General features: G+C 35.4%; 2 protein-coding genes across 5 annotated transcripts in view; both read left to right on the top strand.

Annotated features, from left to right (window-relative positions):
- The window catches only part of LOC133306060 (dol-P-Man:Man(7)GlcNAc(2)-PP-Dol alpha-1,6-mannosyltransferase), a 40,412-nt gene extending 32,084 nt beyond the window's left edge, over positions 1–8,328 (top strand). The window contains exons 15-20 of one of the 4 annotated variants that reach the window (XR_009750838.1): positions 2,475–2,571; positions 3,553–3,618; positions 4,047–4,140; positions 4,227–4,318; positions 4,999–5,041; positions 8,256–8,328. Coding sequence is in view for 2 of the 4 variants with exons in the window: in XM_061506338.1 (XP_061362322.1) it covers positions 2,475–2,571; positions 3,553–3,618; positions 4,047–4,140; positions 4,227–4,307 (338 nt within the window). In the remaining 2 variants the exon portion in view is untranslated. Of the gene's footprint in view, positions 1–2,474; positions 2,572–3,552; positions 3,619–4,046; positions 4,141–4,226; positions 4,376–4,998; positions 5,427–8,255 lie in introns of those variants that run through there. The other 3 variants (XM_061506338.1, XR_009750839.1, XM_061506340.1) reach the window with 3 other exon arrangements.
- LOC133306069 (F-box/FBD/LRR-repeat protein At5g56420-like) lies at positions 7,468–9,285 on the top strand. Its single transcript, XM_061506348.1, has 3 exons — positions 7,468–8,175; positions 8,256–8,444; positions 8,989–9,285. The coding sequence occupies exons 1-3, from the start codon at positions 7,468–7,470 to the stop codon at positions 9,283–9,285; spliced, it is 1,194 nt and encodes a 397-aa protein (XP_061362332.1).
- The last annotated feature ends 13,054 nt before the right edge of the window (positions 9,286–22,339 follow it).

The raw sequence follows: 22,339 nt of genomic DNA, 5'->3' as shown, positions 1-22,339 counted from the left end.
TAAGTTAACATCCAAAGCTTTCAAGTGTGTTTTCGTTGGATACACTTGTTTTCAAAAGGGGTATCGTTGCTACTCTTTTAATCTCAAGCGTTATATTGTTTCAGCTGATGTCACTTTCCTTGATCAACAACCTTTTCATTCTATCTTGTCTCAGATAACACAGGTTGATCATGTTCTTCTTGTTCCTTGTCTTGATTTGTCTTTACCAGTTGCAGGTGACTATCCCGGAGGAGCTACCCCCTGCCTCCATCCCTGAGGACCGTCCTTTTCTCACCTATCAGCGTCGTCAGCCTGCGCCTCCAGCAGATTTGACTCTTACTGACTCACCGCCTGCTCCAGTCGACTCTTCCCCTCCGGATCCTCCATCAGAGATTACTCCCATTGCCCTTCGCAAAGGTATTCGATCCACTCGCAACCCTCATCCACTTTATAGTTTCTTGAGTTATGATAGACTTTCTTCACCACATTTTACTTTTGTTTCTAGTATTTCGTCTGTTTCTATTCCTAAAACCACAAGTGAAGCACTATCTCATCCGGGTTGGCGTCAGGCGATAATTGATGAAATGCAAGCACTTCACTCCAATGGCACCTGGGATCTTGTTCCTGCTCCTCCCAGAAAATCAGTAGTCGGCTGTCGATGGGTATTCACTGTCAAAGTTGGTCCTGATGGCACTATTGATCGCCTCAAAGCTCGTTTGGTGGCCAAAGGTTACACTCAGATATTTGGTCTTGACTATGGGGATACTTTTTCTCCTGTTGCCAAGATGGCATCCGTCCGCCTATTTCTTGCCCTTGCTGCTGTTCGTCACTGGCCACTCCTTCAACTTGACATCAAAAATGCCTTTCTTCATGGTGATTTGCAAGAAGAAGTTTACATGGAGCAACCACCTGGTTTTGTTGCTCAAGGGGAGTCTGGACAAGTGTGTCGTCTTCAAAAATCCTTATATGGTCTCAAGCAGTCTCCTCGAGCATGGTTCAGTCGCTTCAGTTCTGTTGTTCAGGCGTTTGGCTTAATCCGCAGTAAAGTTGATCATTCTGTATTTTATAGGATTACATCTCCTGACAAGTGCATCTATTTGTTAGTCTATGTTGATGACATCATTCTCACCGGAAGTGATCAAGACGGAATTCGTCAGTTAAAACAGCATTTATTCAGTGCATTTCAAACAAAGGACCTTGGGAAGCTGCGTTACTTCTTGGGAATTGAGGTGGCGCAATCTAGACAGGGCATTTCTATTTGTCAAAGGAAGTATGCCTTGGATATCCTCGAAGAAACTGGTATGTTGGGGAGTAAACCAGTTGATACACCCATGGATCCTAATGTCAAGTTATTGCCCGGACAGGGGGAGCCGTTATCTGATCCTGGACGTTATCGGAGGCTAATTGGGAAGCTCAATTATCTTACTGTGACTAGGCCAAATATTTCTTTCGCTGTTAGTACGGCTAGTCAGTTCCTTGATTCTTCTTGTGATTCACATTGGGATGCTGCTGTGAAGATCCTCCGATACATCAAAGGAGCACCAGGAAAAGGTTTGTTGTATTCAGATCAGGGAAATACAGAAATTTGTGGTTATTCAGATGCTGATTGGGCAGGACCACCCTCGGACAGGCGCTCTACTTCCGGCTATTGTGTCTTCTTTGGAGGAAACCTAATTTCGTGGAAGAGCAAGAAACAACCTGTAGTTGCTCGGTCTAGTGCAGAAGCTGAGTATCGTGCAATGGCAAATAGTACCTGTGAGTTAATCTGGTTAAAGCAGTTGATTCAGGAACTTCATCTTTGTGAACAGAAACAACCCATGACACTCATCTGTGATAATCAAGTTGCGCTACATATATCCTCTAATCCTGTCTTTCATGAGAGGACCAAACATATAGAGATTGATTGTCACTTCATTCGAGAAAAGATTCAATTAGGAGAAATCAAGACTGCTTTCGTCAACTCTTCTGATCAACTCGCGGATGTCTTCACTAAAGCTCTTAGAGGTCCTCGGGTTCAATCCATTTGTAACAAGCTTGGTGCTCACAATATATACGCACCAGCTTGAGGGGGAGTGTTAGATATGATTAGATATGATTAGTCTGTAATTATTCTGATTCGTCAACTCCTCTGATCAACTCGCGGATGTCTTCACTAAAGCTCTTAGAGGTCCTCGGGTTCAATCCATTTGTAACAAGCTTGGTGCTCACAATATATACGCACCAGCTTGAGGGGGAGTGTTAGATATGATTAGATATGATTAGTCTGTAATTATTTTGATTGTATTCTGATTGTATTAGGTTTGGGCCTTTCCTATAAGCCCATTAGAGTCTCTATATATTGTAACTCTCTGAATTAGATCAATACACAACATTATTTTATATTCAAGTTTATGGATCGGAGAGTTATGTAAGGAGTTTCTTGTTTTTGTCTTCTTGATACTGCCCCTTGTCATTACTTTTCGTTGTCTGTGTTTTGATTTTTTTATTTGTGTCAGGTTTTCATAACGATACAAATGAACAGTGGGTTCACATTGATACATTTTCAGCCATGAATGGGATATCTCGCTTTGGCGAAAGTGATTTCCCATGGAGGTATATTTTCATTCTTTCTTTTATAGTACACTTGGATGCAGCAAGATAACTCTTGCATGAATCCAAACAAACATTTATTTGACAAAAAGCTCATTCTTGTAGAGCAGTGAAGACGTGCCTTTCTTAGCCTTTGGCTATGCTTCAGTAACCAAAGAAAATTACAGTTCTCCAATTTTACTTATTTATTCTTTGTCCTACTACGAATTAGATTAACTATATTTATGTTCTAAAATTTTGTTTTCAAAATTATAATCAGAATCACTCCTTTGATCCTTTCGCCTAGTAATGAATTGATTCAGAGTAAAACTTCATTAAACTTCTCCAACATACTTATTCATTGTATCCTCCTTTCTTGCACATCCGTGGTTTTTTTGTTTCTCCTCTCCTCCGGATAAAGGATAGGAAATTTTTTTTTTTATTTAATTTAGTAAACTGTATTTGAGTGTGACCTTAGCTGCCCTTCTTTGCAAAATTCCAATTCTGCTCCTCTCTGCGTCTTCATCAACCAATACAGCATGTATGATTAAGCTAAAAAAATGTTGGAATTCCATGAATGAGGCTGCAATCCATTATTGCTGGTCACCTTCAAGTATACCATAATATCTTTCATTCCTCCCGACAAGAGTTCCAGCAGATCAAACCAATTTGTTAGGAACCTTAAAACAGAGTTTGAAATAATTTTGGGGAGAACAAGGTGAGAAACGGAGGAAATTCTAAGAGAAAGAACTTTTCTGTATTGATTTACTGAATCACAAACAAATGACATAGGAAGGAAAGAAAACTACTCCGAGAGTTTCCCGTACAGTTGAGCTATTGCTTTGTTTTTCCAAACTAACGAATATGAATCCCTCTCTTCTACCCTCTGGTGCTAAACTAATTTTCTAACTGTGACAACTTTAACCGCCCAAAAATAGCTATTCTAACTAACTACTACTCTCTGTTCCCATCATTAAGTTGCTTTTACAATAATATCTGGTGCAGGTATTCTAAAGAAGAACAAATTAGCTTGCAAGAATTTCAGCAGAGAAATTTTACCTTTCTTATAAAGTGAGTGAAACATATCAGTGGTGTTATTTCCTGTACTTTGCTTGACAAGCATATAAATTGTATGGCGCATGCTTTGTTTATTGTGAGAGATGACGTAAAGTGTCAGTATTGTCAAGTGAGATGTGCATGGAATAAAATTGGTAAATTTGGTGCGTCGGATCCCTTTGAGGAGTTTGTGCTATTGGAAAGGACAGTATCTGTAAGTGTCGTGTGGGTAATGGTCATAATAATGACATTGGGCACTTGGATAAATAAATTTTACTTATTACTTCTGTAATCTTCATGCGCTTGTGTGTGTAGAAGTGCAACTGTTAAGAGAGATGAATTCTGGAAGTGGAAGTTTATGTATAATTTTATATGTCAATGCACTGACTTATTAAAAGGGATTTTCCTTTATATCTGATCTCCATCTTGTTGATCTTTAACAGTGAACATCCTGCGATCCATGGATTTAAGTGTCTATTTACTGAAGATGGGTTCTCAAAAATCCACATTAAATATGGCTTTCCTCCAATTTTATTGGTCAGTAGTTGCAATTCGCAACCAGCTCGAACAATGAATGCTTTGTAACTTCCAAAATTGTTTATCTTAGTTTTGACCCTTTGCAGGTTAAAGAGCCCAAAGTGTACGTCCACGGAAATTTAGAAAACAAGGATGTTGTCAACAAAAATTGGCCTGGCTGCCCATAACCCTTTGTGTGGTATGATAGTCTCTTTGAAATTCATCAGGTTTGAAGGGTGTTGTTTTCCTTGTGTCCCTTTTTTTATATATTACCGACGGGGATCGGATGGTAATATATATATATATATATATATATATAGTTGGCCTTGTAGCATCTCAAACATTGATTTCTCTGTGAAATAGCTATATCCGATTTTTGAATTATGCAAAGCAGGTTCACACTTGTTCAACAATCTGCTTTGGAATAACTTCAGAATCTTTATTCATCTGCTAATAAGTCTTTGATCTATTTATGTCGGAAAAAAACTTTTTGCTTCAAATAATTGCCAATAAATATTCTTCAAGGGATATTACTTTTACTTAAATTGTTCATTGCTAATTTTGTATAACTGCTACTAGAAGGTTGTTGAGCAATTCTTGTAATTGGTGTGTTCGCCCAAGGTATACAATGTTAATAGAGCAGAGCTTTCATCAATAGTATATGGTTTTAACTGCTTAAGGCTGGCTTGTTTGCTGGGTTATATAAAGTTAATTATTGTATTAAATTCGAAGGTTGGAGCTACTTAGCCAATTAGAAAGCATCAGGTTACTGCTATAGCAAATAGGAAGTCCTTACTATTTATGTTTATGTAGTTAAATCTCTGCTTTATCGTCATAACAGCCTTTTCATTTATGCTTTTCACTGCTCTTGACATGTAGAGTTTGGCATGGGGGCGTGGAAGGATGAAGCTAGGTCTAACATGTATGGCGATGTTCTATAAGCATCCAAGATTCCGAGCAACTTGTAGTGCTTGTTTTTCTCTTGTTGATGCATGTACTCTTCAGGGAATTGTTTAGTTTACAATACTATTGATTAACATAACATTTAGCAACAATTATCATAAACGACCAGACCACAAGAACAGAGAGAGCTAACGGAACGTGGGGAATTTATTTTTGGTTAAGCAATTATGAAGAGAATATGCGGTCTTCCTTGAACATATGCAGTCTTCCTTGAACATATGCTTTTCTATTTACAGCAAACGGGATAGTCTTAAATGTTAAGTCTATAACATGCCTGATTGGTATACCCAAAGTAAATGTTATTTAAATTCATGTATATTCTTATTTCCTGCTATGGAAACCATTTCGGACTTTATACAGATAGTCTAATATTATGGTCTGAATTATCAACACACAGTATGAATTTGGGTCGAAATTATCCTATAAATTTAGGCCATTGAACCTATAATTCAGGATGTATTGATGGTTATAGCCTGCAAATTCTACCGATGAATACCTAATAGTTAATGCCATATTATAACTATCATATGTTATTACTACATATTATCATAATAAATATTTATGTATTAAATATCTTATATTTATTTACGTATCAAAATGTGGCACTGATTAACCATCAGCGAATATATTAGCCTATTCATATTGTATAATATTTGTGAGTTATAGATATTGTAAATAATATACGATTAGAGACTAATAATATTGACGATTACCGCTCGTTAATATTGTAAATTGGTCTGTAATCTCTTCTTCCGAAATGTCGAAAGCCAAGCTCCATAATTGAAGATTAATTTTACACTGAGAAGATATTTGGTACGTTTTATTCTCTAAGATTTTTAGAAAATTGAATTTTTTTAAATTTTAAATTTTTGGATATTAACGTAAATTGAATGTAAAAATTATATTTTTAAAATTTGAGATTCTCGAATAAAAAAAAAAATTTCCTCTGTCAAACACTCCCGAAGTGTAGGCAGTGGAGACCTGATTTTTCTTTGGTTGGTGAGCTCAGCGATGAGTTATTGTTTGAAGTGACCTTTGATGATTTTGTTGAATTGACAGATGCGAGACTTGAGAAGCCTATGCTAAAAAAAGACAAGCAAAACTTTTGCATGACCAGGTATTTAGACATATCGGGAACATTGACCATTTTGTTATGCCTGGTAAAAATTTTATCGAACTGTCACGCCAACAGTAAATTTTATTAAAATGTCACACGGTATATTTCGCTACACTGTGTAGCGAAATATGTTTGCATATAATTCGCTACACAGTGTAACGAAATATGCTATGTCAGGATGCGCAGTCAGCAAAAATGACACGTGTCAAGCAGGTAGAATTCAAGCATAATTCGTTATACAGTGTAGTGAATTTCTACCTGCTTAACACATGTCATTTTTGCTGACTGTGCAGCCTGACATGGCATATTTCGCTACAGTGTGTAGCGAATTATATGCAAACATATTTCGCTACACAGTATAGCGAAATATGTCGCGTGGTATTTTTGCAAAATTTATCGTTGGCGTAGCAGTCTGGTAAATTTTTTGCTAGGCGTGACAAAATGATCACTCTCCCGACATACTGAACAAGAAATTGAAAACAAAAACTGGGATAACGACGATTTTGTCACCTTTTAGTAAAAAATTTGTCGAATTGTTATGTCAGGAAGATTTTTTGTCAAAATGACACGTTACATTTTTGCTACACCACCCAGCGAGAATGGACTGGACATGTGACAGCACTTGCATAGTCAACCATTTTCGTTAAGCAGCCTAACTAAAATGACAGGATGTTGAAACATGACAAAAGTACAAACATCATTTGCAAAAGCTGTTTGGGTGACTAATCTCGCTATACTGCCCAGTAAAAATACTTGTACTATTATCATATGTTAACATCTTGTCATTCTAGTTAGGCTGCTTAGCAAAAATAATTGATCATTCAAACACTACCAGATGTCTAATCCATTCTTGCTAAGGAACATAGAGAGAATGTGACATGACATTTCACAAAATTTTATTAGAGCTTAACATACCGATATTTTTTTTGTCACGACCGTGTCAATATGATCAATATCCCACAAAAACCCCCCAAAAGTACTCAGACATGATCAGATTGATGGTGAAAGTTACGTTTGCATGGCTCGAGGCAAGGTACCTTGTCATATTTGCCCTATACGCAATAACCCTACTCAACAGTTAGCGTCTTTAAGAAGATTAATGATATTAATAATTTATGCATTCATATATATTTTTATTACAATATTAAATTCAAGCTTGTGTACCCCACGGTTGTTGCATATATTAAGCCTCTTGGACTTCATAATCATCGGCAAGATTCACTTATTTAGAAGTGGGACAGAACCCATAATTTCTTCATGTTCAAACGATGGCCGATCGGATTAGCACGTTGCCTGCTTCTGTTCTCTGCCACATTCTTTCTTTTCTACCAACCAAACAAGTTGTTGCAACTAGTGTTCTTAACAAGACATGGAACCCTCTCTGGCGCTCAGTCTCCACTCTAGACTTTCACTTTCAAAATTTAAACAAAGAGAAGTGTTCCCGCTTCGTTCAGTGGGTGAATGAAGTTATCCTGTCACGAGATTTACATCAACCTATCCAAACCTTCCGCCTCTGGTGTCAGTGTCGGTCTTTTAATTATGATCCCAGAATTATCAACATGTGGGTTAATGTTGCACTACAACTCAGAGTTGAGCACCTCGACCTATCTCTGTTTTCAGCTAGGATTCGGCCTATCAGCTTGTCTTGTGCCATTTTAAGACACAGAACCCTCGTTGTGCTCAAGTTGAATGTATTAGGACTCAAATCTATTTCGTCCATTGATTTACCCTCACTTAAAGTCCTGCATTTGAATAAAGTTACTTTTTTAGAAGGTAGATATCTCGCTGAACTTCTTTCTGGGTGTCCAGTTCTTGAAGATTTGGTAGCTAAAGATTTGTATTTTGATAAACGTTGCCCGATATCATTAAGTTATAGAGAGTTTAAAAGACTACCCAAGTTGGTCAGAGCTGATATTCATAAACGTTATGTTCCTCTACTAATACTTGATAACGTGGAGTTTTTATGCATTGATAAGGTATTGAAAAACAGATTTATGTATAGTCACTTTTCATTTTTAAGGGAAATGGTATATCTGACAATTGTTGTCTCTTGCAGGAGTATCCTCGGTATAATGTGATTGTTGACAGATATAAGAACCCGAATCCCTATCCCAGAGATCTTATCCCAGTGTTTCACAATCTAGTCCATTTTGAACTCACCTTTTTTTGTTATACTATGAGTTGGCTTCATGTGCTACGATTGCTCATTCATTGCCCCAAGCTTCAAATTCTTATTATTAATCAGGTTTGTTATGTTTAATCCTTTAAGAATTATTTCTAAGTTCTCATCTTTTTCTAAAACATTATTTATTTTAGAGAATATTTTTTTTTTTTTTCTTCTTCTGCCCTCGCATTAAAGTGATGGTGGGTTCCTCTTAAAATAGAAAGAGGAAAAATGGTTTCCATCGTTTTTTATATGAACGCAAGAGATAAAATTTTCTTATCTCCGCACCGAAGAGATAATCCCTATAATTTTACGGGGTTTGATTTTCTCACGATAATTCTCATGTTGTAGAGATAAAAAATATGTGGGACCTAGATGTTAGAAAAAATTATATGTAGGACCCATAACAGCACGAAAATCAAAGGGTGTGTAGGAAAATTTGAATTCTCGTGATAAATGAGAATTATAAAACCATAATATTATTTCATGTCTATTGTGAACAGGATTTTCACTATGTTTCTGATTACTGTATTTAATTTTTTTTTTTTTGACGTATAATGTTTTGATTGTGGTGACGTAGAATGAGGTTTTCTTATTCGTTTTATCTCACGTCTATTATTAATAGGACTATAACTTCGTCTCTAATTATGAAGAGAGAGGTTGGCGATGCCCGCCTTCTGTTGTTCCTAAATGCATTCCATTACCTCTTAAAACATGTCATCTAAATAATTACAAAGGCTCAAAAGGTGAAGTTCAATTTGCAAGATATGTGATGCAAAATGCAAGCATTTTACGAACCATGAAAATCTGTGTTAATGCTGAAAAAATTGGAGAAGAGCTCAACAAGATCGAGATGCTGAAAGTGTTATCCTCATGCACAAGGTGTTCTCCAACTTGTGAACTTTCATTTGAAATAATATAGGATAGATGGGAATTGATTAGGGACAAAGTATTTCCTTAATATCAGCCTTTTCATTTGGAGCTGTAAGAATGTGGAACTTGTTTGAGATTAGAGACAAAGTTTTTTGTTTTTTATGAATGTAAGTGGAGTTGCTGTGTACCCATTTTGTGGCAATTATATGTTAAATTCTGATCTTATGCATAAGTACTGGAATGATAAGTTTTGAATTGTAAATTTGTGTTACCATCATGTCAGGTTTTTTTTTTTCCTCACACAAGCATGCGCACACTCAAAAAGGAATGTTTTATAATCAGTTTTGTAGGATTAATGCTTTGATTGTGGTACAGGTATCTCAACCAAATTCGGTCAGAAGTTAGCTTCTTAGGTTACATCAGTTTATCATAATCATAAAGGATTCTAAATAACACGCAGTATTTAGATCACTAAAATGAGGTTAATTAGCTTGTATAATGAGGTTAATTAGCATTACAAATTTGAGAAGTATAGTACAGGCTTTAACGAAGAGGAGTGATTATAAATGTTTTGTAACTATGTACATTGCAAGATCGTTCCACACCATGTAAATTGTTAAAATTGAAGTTCTAATTTTACTCTCTCTGCTTTCTTCTAGAATTAATTTCCTTTCGCTGTTATAGCAGATTTCCTATTCTAATTTGGGTAGTAGGTATACTGAAATCATTTAAATTATTGATTAGAGGATAACAATGGAATTTTGCATGATAGGATGTTTTCATCACTACCGTATTTTGATTATTTGAGTTTTATTTCTCATATATTACGTAAATGAAATTTTATCTTTTAATCTCACTTTGATTTTTGTGCTACTTCTTATTTTATTTTATTTTTCTTTTTTAAATAAAGTGGGTCTCATAATTTGTTATGAGAATAGAAGAAAAGATTTATCTTACGTAAGAAAAATAAAACCTTGATTATTTTCTTAAAATCAGAATTATTTTTATTTTTCGCATATACTAGAGTTTGTTATAATAGAGCAATTCTTGTAATTGACAATGTGTTCACATTTTGACGTTGAATCAAAATATTCCACACCTCAATCAAGTCGCAATAAATCTAATTATTTTCAGGCGAGTCAGTGTTAAACGAGACACATAAGTAGAATATATACTAGAAGGTTGATGAGCAATTCTTGTAATTGGTGTGTTGGCCGTTGGCGCAAAGGTATACACCGTTACTAGAGCAGAACTTTCTCACCAATAATATATGGCTTAACTGCTTATATGGCTGGCTTGTTTGTTGGATTACATGAAGTTAATGATTATATTAAATTCGAAGGTTGGAACTACTTTGCCAATTAAAAAGCATCATGCATTTTATTTACTGCTATAGCAAATTGGAAGTCCTTACTTTGCATGTGGGTTTACCTTTTTTGTGATTTTTTTTATTTTAATTTCACTTTTTTAAAGCGAGAGACGGTGAGGCTCTGATACCATGTTAAGAACCTTGAGGTCACCACCCAAAAAGCTAGCTCTAAGGGTGGGAGTGCCCAAGGTCTTATAAAGGCCATATTAGTTGTCCATCCAATCAATGTGGGACTATATATCTCAACCATATCCCAAGGTTCTTTACATGGTATCAGAGCCTCACCGTCCCCCGCTTTAAAAAGTGAAATTAAAATAAAAAAAGCACAAAAAGGTAAACCAAAAATGGGCCTGTGCAATTTCCACGCTTCTAGCCTAAAGAGCTCTTGCGTGAGGGGGCGTGTTGAGATATATAGTCCCACATTGATTGGATGGGCAACTAATATGACCTTTATAAGGCCTTGGGCACTCCCACCCCTTGAGCTAGCTTTTGGGATGATGTATCGCAAGGTTCTTTACAGTTAATGTTATCCCGTGGTTATCCCGTGTTTGCTGTAAATAAAAAAGCATATGTTAAAGAAAGACTACATATTCTCTTCATAATTGCTTACCAAAAAATAATTTCCCCACGTTCCATGCTCTCTATTTGTTCTTGTGGACTGGTCGTTTGTGATATTTGTTGCTAAATATTATGTTAATAGTTTTCGGGTTAAATGAATGTAATGTTACACGAAAGCAAGAAGTTGTCCTGTAGATCGATTTCCGTGTTTTCAGTTTTTCTTTTTCTTTTTTTTACAAGGAGTCAACAAATTTTCCTACACACACAACATTTTGTAAGACCCACACTTTTTGAAGAAAAAAGAAAAAGAAAAAATTATGGCACGCAAAACGAATCTCTATAACATTACACAATCACTTTTCCTATAACATAACTCTTATAAAACCCTTTTTACAAATATGTGGGTCCCATGATTGTTTTGTGTCAACAAAAATTTGTTTTTTTTCCTGTGACATGATGCTAGCTTAACCCCTTTAGTTTTCTCAAATAAACATTTCCACGAAGCTTACAGGCAACAATGAGTGAAAATCAAGCACTAGAAGTTGTTGGAATTTATATATATATATATATATATATATATATATATATATATATATAAATTGTGTAGACAATCTATTGGTTATGAATAAGAAGTTTGGTAGTGAAAAGGTGTGCCTTTTCGTCGACAAACAGATGTATCTTTTCATCCTAAAGGATGTGTTGTTTCATCTTAACGGACATGTTGTTTCATCCTTGAATGGGTGTCTTTTCGTGTTGAACGAATGTGTCTTTTCGTGTCGAACGAATGTGTCTTTTCGTGTCCAAAGGATGTGTTGTTTCATCGTCGAATAGGTGCCTTTTGGAACGTGACTTTACGTTGTCTATAAATAGACAATGACACCTTCAGAAAATGGATCCAATTTTCTGCACTGAAACTCTGCCGGAATTTTTCTCCTTCCGATTTTGCATATTCCTTTTCATACTCCGATGTGACTTCCTCTGACATATTGTTGTGTTCGTTTGGGTTGTTGATTGGTAGTGCCGCCATTCTTCAGACGAAATCCGTTCTATCTTGGGAGACAAGTGTCCATCAACCTTTGGCATCAGTGAGGGGGAAAATTGTCTTAAGGAGACATGTTCTGTGGGCTCGGATTTATTCTTCTGATTCTGCATATCTCAATCCTCTGATATCGTCATCTGTCTATTTCATCATTTTGTCTCAATTATCTAACAAGTAAGTCTGTTCTTTAATTTTATAATTGCACAGTGATAATTATGATAATCTACCTCCTCTGCTTTATACATGGATTCAAATCTCTTAGTGATATAAAATCACCCACTGTCTTCAATAACAATCTTAAGACCCCCTATGAAATATGAAAAGGTAGGGAGCCTACCTTGAATTATCTTGAAGTGTGGGGGTGTTTGACAAAGAGCATACCATACGACATATGGAAAGGAAAGAAGCCATCCCTGAAATATTTTAGAGTGTGGGAGTGCTTGGCTAAGGTTGCGGTTCCTAAACCTAAGAGGTTGAAAATCGGACCTAAAATCGTGGATTGTGTATTCATCGGTTATGCACGTAATAGTAGTGTTTATCGGTTTCTAGTTTATAAATCTGATGTCTCAGACATACAAGTTAATACGGTTATTGAGTCAAGGGAAGTTACTTTCTTTGAAGACGTATTTCCGTATAAGAAAATACAAGAATCAAATGGTAATAATGATGACCAGGTTGTAATACCTCAGGATGCTACAACTAATATTGATCATGTAGAGAATGTAAAAGATGAACCTAGACGTAGCAAGAGGCAAAGGACCGCCACATCCTTTGGACATGATTTTATGACATATTTATTAGAAAATGAGCCTCGAACGTCTAAGGAAGCTATAACGTCCCCGAAAGGACCATTCTGGGAAGAGGCTATCAATAGTGAGATAGAGTCTATCTTGTCCAACCACACTTGGGAATTGGTAAATCTTCCTCCTCGCAATAAGCCTTTAGGAAATAAGTGGGTGTTCAAAAGAAAAATGAAAGAGAATGACATTATTGATAAATATAAAGCTAGGCTTGTGGTAAAAGGCTACAGGCAACGTGAAGGTCTCGATTATTTCGATACTTATTCACCTGTTACAAGGATCATATCCATTAGGACGTTGATCGCGGTAGCTGCATTGAATGGATTAGAAATACATCAAATAGATGTTAAAACTGCCTTCTTGAACGGCGACCTGGAAGAAGAAATATATTTAGAACAACCTGAAGGTTTCGTTGTTCCAGGACAAGAACAGAAAGTTTGTCGCTTAATAAAATCCATTTACGGGTTAAAGCAAGCTCCAAAACAATGGCATGAAAAATTTGACAAAGTTATGTTGTCAAATGGTCTTTGAATTAATGAATGTGACAAATGTGTCTATGTTCGAAATACTGAAAAAGGATTTGCCATTGTCTGTCTTTATGTAGACGACATGTTGATCATGGGTAGTAATAATCAAATGATTAAAGCTACTAAACAATTACTTAATAATAAGTTTGATATGAAAGATATGAGGATAGCAGATGTTATCCTAGGTATTAAAATCCATAGAACATCTGCAGGGTTGGTCTTATCATAGGCTCACTATATAGTTAAGGTTCTTGAGAAATTCAAAAGTTTGAATATAACTCCTGTGAGGAACCCTGTAGATTCAAATCTTAGTTTATTAAAGAACACTGGTAAAGCTACAACACAAAAGCTATATGCTCAAGTGTTAGGAAGCCTGATGTATGTTATGAACTGCACCAGACCTGATATTGCTTATGCAGTAAGTCTGTTAAGTCGCTTTACCAGTAATCCAAATGAAAATAATTGGAAAGCTATGGTAAGAGTTTTGGGATACTTGAAGTATACTCAAAATTATGCTTTGCATTACGAGAAATACCCTGCAGTTATAGAAGGGTATTGTGATGCAAATTGGATCACCGGCTCTAACGACACTAGATCTACAAGTGGATATGTGTTCACTCTTGGCGAAGGTGTTGTGTCTTTGAAATCGTCCAAACAGACTTGCATCGCAAGGTCAACCATGGAAGCAGAATTTATTGCTTTAGGTAAGGCCGGTGAAGAAGCTGAATGGCTTCGTAACTTTATTGAGGATGTTCCTAATTGGCCAAAACTGGTACCCTCTGTATGCATACATTGTGATAGCCAAGCAGCTATTGGAAGGGCCAAGAATGTCATGTATAACGGTAAGTCTAGACACATACGTCGTAGACATGATACCGTTAGACAACTACTCTCGAATGGAATTATTACAATTGACTATGTTAAGTCTAAGGAGAACATAGCGGATCCGTTAACCAAAGGGATTCCTAGAGAGTTGGTTGAAAATTTGTCGAAAGGAATGGGTTTAAGGCCTATCAATTGTTGAGCATTGCGGTAACTCTACCTAGAAGAGTGGAGATCCCATGAACTAGGTTCAAAGAGACAACTAAGTGATGGTCGACTGTTCAAACACTGTGGAGTTTTTAAACTCATACTCATTCCTAAGACAAGACAATGTATTATGAGGGTAAGCATTTAGGCTTTTAATGATTTCTTAATCTGTTGTGTTCAGATGATGTATAGTGAGTTACATCAAAAGAAATCACCTATGTGAGTGTGAAGTGAGGGTCGCTTTTATGGGAATTTTTCAAAGGCCGATTCTCTAAAACACTCGCAGAACCAGGCAGGTGTCCCACGGCCAAAATGGGCGCAACAAAGGACCAACAATGCTAGAGAAGCAATTGTGTGACTCCTATTGTCTAGGTATACACTAAAGGTTGATGGTTCAAGTCGACCTAGACCACCGATTGACCGAGTATATCCGATAGGTTTTCACTAGAGAAGGTTCAAAGGTAACTCCACCTATCTCGATGCAGTTGTTTCTCGTTGAGGAAATTACACTTTGCATTTATACTCTTGTGCATTTTTTGTCACGATGATTTGACTTCTTATCCATGTGGGGGATTGTTGGAATTTATATATATATATATATATATATATATATATATATATATATAATTGTGTAGACAATCTATTGGTTATGAATAAGAAGTTTGGTAGTGAAAAGGTGTGCCTTTTCGTCGACAAACAGATGTATCTTTTCATCCTAAAGGATGTGTTGTTTCATCTTAACGGACATGTTGTTTCATCCTTGAATGGGTGTCTTTTCGTGTTGAACGAATGTGTCTTTTCGTGTCGAACGAATGTGTCTTTTCGTGTCCAAAGGATGTGTTGTTTCATCGTCGAATAGGTGCCTTTTGGAACGTGACTTTACGTTGTCTATAAATAGACAATGACACCTTCAGAAAATGGATCCAATTTTCTGCACTGAAACTCTGCCGGAATTTTTCTCCTTCCGATTTTGCATATTCCTTTTTATACTCCGGTGTGACTTCCTCTGACATATTGTTGTGTTCGTTTGGGTTGTTGATTGGTAGTGCCGCCATTCTTCAGACGAAATCTGTTCTATCTTGGGAGACAAGTGTCCATCAACCTTTGGCATCGGTAAGGGGGCAAATTGTCTTAAGGAGACATGTTCTGTGGGCTCGGATTTATTCTTCTGATTCTGCATATCTTAATCCTCTGATATCGTCATCTGTCTGTTTCATCATTTTGTCTCAATTATCTAACAAGTAAGACTGTTCTTTAATTTTATAATTGCACAGTGATAATTCTGATCATCTACCTCCTCTGCTTTATACATGGATTCAAATCTCTTAGTGATATAAAATCACCCACAGTCTTCAATAACAGAAGTTGCTAGGAATCTTGGATGCCTGTAGAACAACGCCATAAATAAAATGCATAATATTTATGTCAAACCCTAACTTCACCCTTCGTGTCAAACCCTATATGTCAGGAGCAGGGGAAAGCAGAAATGAAAAAGACAACATTGACCATAAATCAGAGAACTCACTACATACACATGTTAAGAACCTTGGGATACACCACCCCAAAAGCTAGCTCAAGGGGTGGGAGTGCCCAAGGCCTTAAAAAGTCCATATTAATTGCTCATCCAATCAATGTGGGACTATATATCTCAACACGCCTCCTCACGCAAGAGCCCTTTAGGCTAGAAACGTGGAAATTGCACAGGCCCATTTTTGGTTTACCTTTTTGTGCTTTTTTATTTTATTTTAATTCCACTTTTTTTTTAAAGTAGGGGACGGTGAGGCTCTGATACTATGTTAAGAACCTTGAGATACACTACCCCAAAAGCTAGCTCAAGGGGTGGGAGTGCCCAAGGCCTCATAAAGGCCATATTAATTGCTCATCCAATCAATGTGAGACTATATATCTCAACATTAACCTTAAATGTTAAGACTATAACATGCCTGGTTGTTATACCTAAAGTAAATTTTACTTAAATTCGTAGTCTTATTTCTTGCTACGGAAAGACAGTACTACTCCAATTATTGAATCCAGATCGGACTTTATATAGATAGCCAGATATTTTAGTCCGAGTTATCAGCCCATAAATTATGAATTTGGGTTGAATTTATCCTGTAAATTTTATCGATGAATACCTGATAGTTAATACCATATTATAACTACCATATACATATTGTAATATGTAATAATACATGTTTATGTAATATTTAGCTTATATTTTCTTAGAAATATATAAAATCATTAATATAGTCTCACTCATCATCTTAAATTTTTGGGTTAAATTATTTTTTAAATGGTATCAGAGTCTCGTGTTCCTTGTTCCTGTTAAGTAAAGGCCCATCAATGGTTTATATACTTCTCTAACGCGCCCCTTCCGATGAGTATCAAATTCGGGACACGAGACTCTCATACTATGTAAAAAATTAATTCAACCCAAAAATTTAAGCTTTTAAGTGAAAAGTGAAGATCCATCATGAAGACCTCTTAAGCATAATGGAATAAATATTTTGATGATGACAAAGGGTTTACAAGAAATCTCAAATTGAAGATAGAGCTTGAAGATACAGGTGGTTAGGTATTTTTAGAAATTATGTTACATACTATATTATATCATATAGTATCTACCTAAGCTCCAATACATATCATTGCATTTCATGCATTTAATTTCATATTAAATAATAATAATTAGTTTTGTTTGTTATGATTAAAATTTAAAAAAATTAAACTAAATCAATTAGATATTTAATATAACTAAAATAATAATAATAATAATAGCTTTGCAAAGTATCACGTAAGTTTTTAGCTTTTGATTACATATAATATAATATTAATAAAATTGTGAAAGTTACGTTGCATAAACTTGTGAAAGTTACGTTGCATAAACATGTGGGTTCTTTTAAAAATAATATAATAGTAATAACTATTGAAAAAAGAAAAGTTAAGCCATCACGTCACTTGAATGTACAAGTTGCTTTAAATAATAAATATAATAAGAAAAAAAGTAGTTTTACCAATTGAAAAGCTATACGAAAAGTTCACGTCACTGGATTCTCTTAAGAAGATACTAAGCAATATAAAAAGAAAGTAAAAAACAAAAAGGGAATTCACTTTACCAATTCAATTTTAGTCTTCGTCAGAAATGCCGAGCACAGAGCACACTTTTTTGTTAACAACAATCTTGAAAGAAGAAGAGAAAAAAGAGAGGAAAAAACACAGCGCTCATTTTCGCTAGCTAATCGAGTTCATCATTCAAGAAACACTAGTTCTAATTTTCATAAACGCTGAAACGTTGATTCTACTCTCCTTCTCACATCTCTGTTTTTGTCATCTTTTTGGAGAAAGATCTGGTTCCTCGTTTGTTTGTAGTGGCTGCGTATTTTCTTGGAGAAAATTTTGAGATTCTTTGATAAAGAATTTCGGGCTTCATTTTGGTAAACTCTAATCTACTCATATTCTTGGTTAATATTTTTATTTGAACCATATATTATGAAATCTTGAAGAATTTTTGTTAAGCATGTTAAATCTGAATTTTTGGTTTCATTGAGACATATTGTGTTTAATCAGATTTTCTTTTGGTTCTGTATTAGAAGATTAATTCTGGATTTTATGTGAAATTTTGAGAAAAATTTTGAATCTGATTTTTCCATTTACATTTTAATATTTTCTGTTTAAATCAGATTTCTTGGTATCCATTGTTTAGAAAATTAATTGTGTAATATCCAAGCTCCTTGGTGCATTAATTTTAGAGATTTTCATACATATGTCATTGGTTTAATTTTCCGCATATGGCATAAATTTGTGGAGCTTAGTTTGATATTACCGTGATATATTTGGTGTGATTGGACACTGTATTTTAGGATTATTTCACTTGTTACCGTTCTGAAATATTTTGTATTGGTTGTTAAAGTGGAGTAGTTGCGTGTTGTAAATATGTCTTAGGTGTGGGTGCAACCGTGTGGGTTGGCAACCTTGTGCTTGGCTTGAGAGGGTGTCTTAAGGCTTGGAGCCTCAAGAATCCACTAGGGAAAGTGGAGGTCTTGTGTGAGAGGAGTTGGTGAACTCCATAGGTTCAGCTTGAGAGTATTCTCAGAGCTTGGAGCATTGTAGGCAGTAGAAAGGTTTTTGATATTTTGTTTGATTTCCTGTGTGACGCGTGTTTATAAAACAGGTACGCTTGTGATAAATAAAATATCTGCAGCTACTTCAGTCTGGACCTAGCACCCTACTTAGGCTTAGTGGGTGTGAACCAAGATATATCGTGTGTCCCTTGTCTCTCTGATTTAATTTCTGAATTTTTTTTAGAGACTAACAGTTACACTGATTCTGGTTTGAAAGTGTTGTAGCACCTTATAGGTTCTGATATAATTACTATAGCACTTGAACTGTTTTTTCTTTATTTGAAAATTAATATTTTTCTATTTTGTTTAAGAAAATTACATTGCTGCATTTATACTCTATAAATTGCTAAGGTACGCATTATGTTACTACATTTTTCATAGCATTGTGAAAAATTATTTTGGGCATATAGGGACTGAAGAAAAATTGTGTAATTGTTTACTGAATTCAAATTTTTTTTGAAAAAGTTTAGAACACCTATTCACCCCCCTCTAGGTGTTCCGTAAGCGTCCTGTGTAAGAAGCCACTTGCCCAACAAGTGGTATCAGAGCTTCGTGCTCTGAGTGATTGGCCATTGCCAAAGAGTTAAAGATCCTATGGCTTCTTTCCATCAGGATATTCCTCTCGAGGGTGGTTCCACCTATCGCCCTCCGTTTTTCAATGGGATTGATTATCCCTACTGTAAAACAAGAATGCAGATTTTTCCTGAGTCGGTATATCTTAAAATTTGGTATAGAGTAGAGGAAGGATATCAGCCTCCAACTAGACTAGATGATAATGGTAAAAGTGTGCTTAAAAAATACACAGAGTTTACTAGAGCTGAATTAGAGAGTGCCCAATACAACTCAAAAGCAAAGAACTTAATAGTTAATGCACTTGGTAAGGATGAATACTACCGAGTATCTTCATGTAAGACCGCACGTGAGATGTGGCTCATTTTAGAAACAATCCATGAAGGTACTAGTGAAGTAAAACGTTCTAACCAAAATGCATAATCTAGAGAATTTGATCTCTTTGAGATGTATGAGGGTGAGTCTATATTTGCATGCAAAAATGTTTCATGCATATAGTTACATTAATGAATGCTTTAAATGTTTTTCATGATGATGAACTGTTAGTTAACAAAATTTTGAGATGTCTTACTAAGGAATGGGATTCAAAAGCTTCGGCTATCTATGAAGCTAAAGATCTCTCCACAATGTCCATTGCTACCTTATTTGGAAAGCTTCAAGTGTACGATTTGGAATTAAATAGAAGGGCTAACCATGAGCTTAACAAGAAAAATTCAAAGAGTATAGCTCTAAAAGTTTCTTCTTCCCAATCCATGCAAAGTAAGAAAAGTACTGATACTTCATCAAGTGAATCAAGCACCGATGAAGACGATGAAATGACAATGTTCGTGAGAAAGTTTAACAAGTCGTTCACCAAGTTCTTCAACAAGAAGTTCAACAAAAAGAGAAGAAGGGCCAGCAACAAAAGTAGAAAGGAAAACAACTCAAACAATACTTGTTTTGAGTGTGGAAAGGAATGTCACTTCCAAAAGGACTGCCCAAACAAAAAGAATAAATATAACAATGGCAAGTTCAAGAAAAGTAAGCAAAAAGAAGAGAGCTTACATGGCATTTTCGGATGACGCTTCAAGTACTACAAGCTCCTCATCAAGTGAACAAGTTAACCTTTGCTTAATGACCCAAATTGAAAAAGATCAAATTGAGGTATATTCTAGCCACTCTTCTAGTTCTATGTGGGATTCCTATTCGGTATGTTATTCAAATTCAATATGTAGTTCTAGCTCCTCTTGTGATACCTCTTCTATGGTTGGTCTATCATATGATGATTTGTTGTATGCTTATAAGTGTTTGCAAGTTGAAAATGAAAAATTAACCTCTAAGGTTAAGAAAATTAAAAATGAGAAAAATTGTTTGCAAGACAAAGTTGATAGTTTGACCACCATTGTAAATGATCTAATAAAAGACAATGAGGAACCTTAAAAATGAAAATCTTTTCATGAATTGTCTTGTTGGATCATGTGATGATGTGAATCCCCCTTCCAATATTTCATGTACTAAATGTGTTGAATTATCTATTGAAGTGGATAGTTTGAAGGTAATGGTTGATAGAATGACAAGTGGGAGAGACAACTTGAATGTCCTCCTTGGTAGACAAAGGGTTGAGACTACTAAACATGGACTTGATTTTCGAAAACCTCTCTTTGCTCAACCAAGAAAGACAAACCAATATCATCCTAGATTCATGTCTAAACTACCATTTAAGAAATGTACATATTGTTGCCTGAGTGGTCATCTTGTATATCAATGCAATAATAAGAAATATGGCGTAAAACGAACTAATCTTAAGTGAGTTCCTAAGAGGACTATAAATGTGGGTAACATTGTTTCAACATCTTATGGACCTCAACCTAACACATCTAGCATGTTCTTTAGCCCCAAGGTTAAGAAAATGATATATGTTCCTTAGAAAACTTAGTGAGCATGTATGCATCATGTGCCATGGACTATTTTTATTTCATAAATCATTTTGCACATGATGTCTAGTTGTTGTTTGGTGTTTAATATGATATGCATAGATTGTTTTTTACATATCTTTTGTTGTACATGTTCAATATAAATGTTCTATATGTGGATAGAAAGCTTACTTCATACACTACATGCCTATAAAGTTTAATATTCCACTGTTTTATTCTTCTATTCAATTCTGTCCAAATAGGATAGCAAGCTCATTTGCAACATCTTCCTTTATAAAATGTCAATTAGCAATTTTTTATGAAATATAAAATTGTTGTGTAAATTATATTACATGTTTTATATGATAAATGCTTGATCTTGCTAAGGTGCCTAGAAAGGCAAGTGTGGAAGATTATGTTGTAGGTGTTAAGAGAAATTGGAAATGAATGAAAAGATGAAGATGGCATTAAAGATGCTAGCAAATTGAAGAATCTCTTAGATAAGCCCAAAAATTGCAAAGAATCAATACTTGATACAAGACATGGTAATCTTTGGATATATGATATGCTTGTTATATGCCTTATCTAACATTGATCCTTGTTATATGCTATAATTGATTTTGATGATGTCAAAGGGGGAGAAAATATGAATATTGTAACACCCTGTGTTAACCCGGTTTGTTAACATGTCATCGTATTAAGCCACGCTTAATTAAAAATGCGGAATATTCTTTTTCTTTTCAATTATGACATCATTATCCTTACCAAGTTGAATTACTTAATTCATTTCCAAAACATTGCCTGTATGTAAATGCAAAAGACATACATCTATACTGAATAACCTCATAAAATAATTAAGATCATTAAATGAGTCTCTAGTCACGGCACTAAAACACGTAAGACGGACAGCCTTAATAGTTTATACAACCCAAATCTAATCAACGACATAATCCAATGTGGCATGGACAATCCTCGTGCTCACCAAATAAGGCAACAAGCCCCAACAACAGTCTCAACAATAACAGTATAATCATAAAGATAACATAACAGCATCCAGCATATAATCATAACAGCAGACATCTAACTCAGCTCCGGCCTCCTGCCGCTAGAGGTCTCAACCCCCGCATTACCTGAACCTGAAATATGTGCCTCAAACGTGGGGTGAGATCTCTAAAAAGAAATCTCAGTAAGACAAGGGGTC

This window comes from Gastrolobium bilobum, unplaced genomic scaffold (assembly GCF_033153095.1).
Source record: "Gastrolobium bilobum isolate Gb01-03AN ecotype WA unplaced genomic scaffold, APGP_CSIRO_Gbil_v1 utg6539, whole genome shotgun sequence".
Classification (NCBI taxonomy): Eukaryota; Viridiplantae; Streptophyta; class Magnoliopsida; order Fabales; family Fabaceae; genus Gastrolobium; species Gastrolobium bilobum.
The sequence above is the reverse complement of the archived record's forward strand: the minus strand, read 5'-3'. Positions and strand labels throughout refer to the sequence as shown.

What these genes read in the sequence shown, in the direction of transcription:
- LOC133306069 (XM_061506348.1), top strand. Translation starts at nt 7,468, where the DNA reads ATGGCCGATCGGATTAGCACGTTGCCTGCTTCTGTTCTCTGCCACATT. An exon ending in AGTTTTTATGCATTGATAAG is followed by an intron (nt 8,176 to 8,255) that starts GTATTGAAAAAC and finishes TGTCTCTTGCAG; the next exon opens with GAGTATCCTCGGTATAATGT. An exon ending in AAATTCTTATTATTAATCAG is followed by an intron (nt 8,445 to 8,988) that starts GTTTGTTATGTT and finishes TATTATTAATAG; the next exon opens with GACTATAACTTCGTCTCTAA.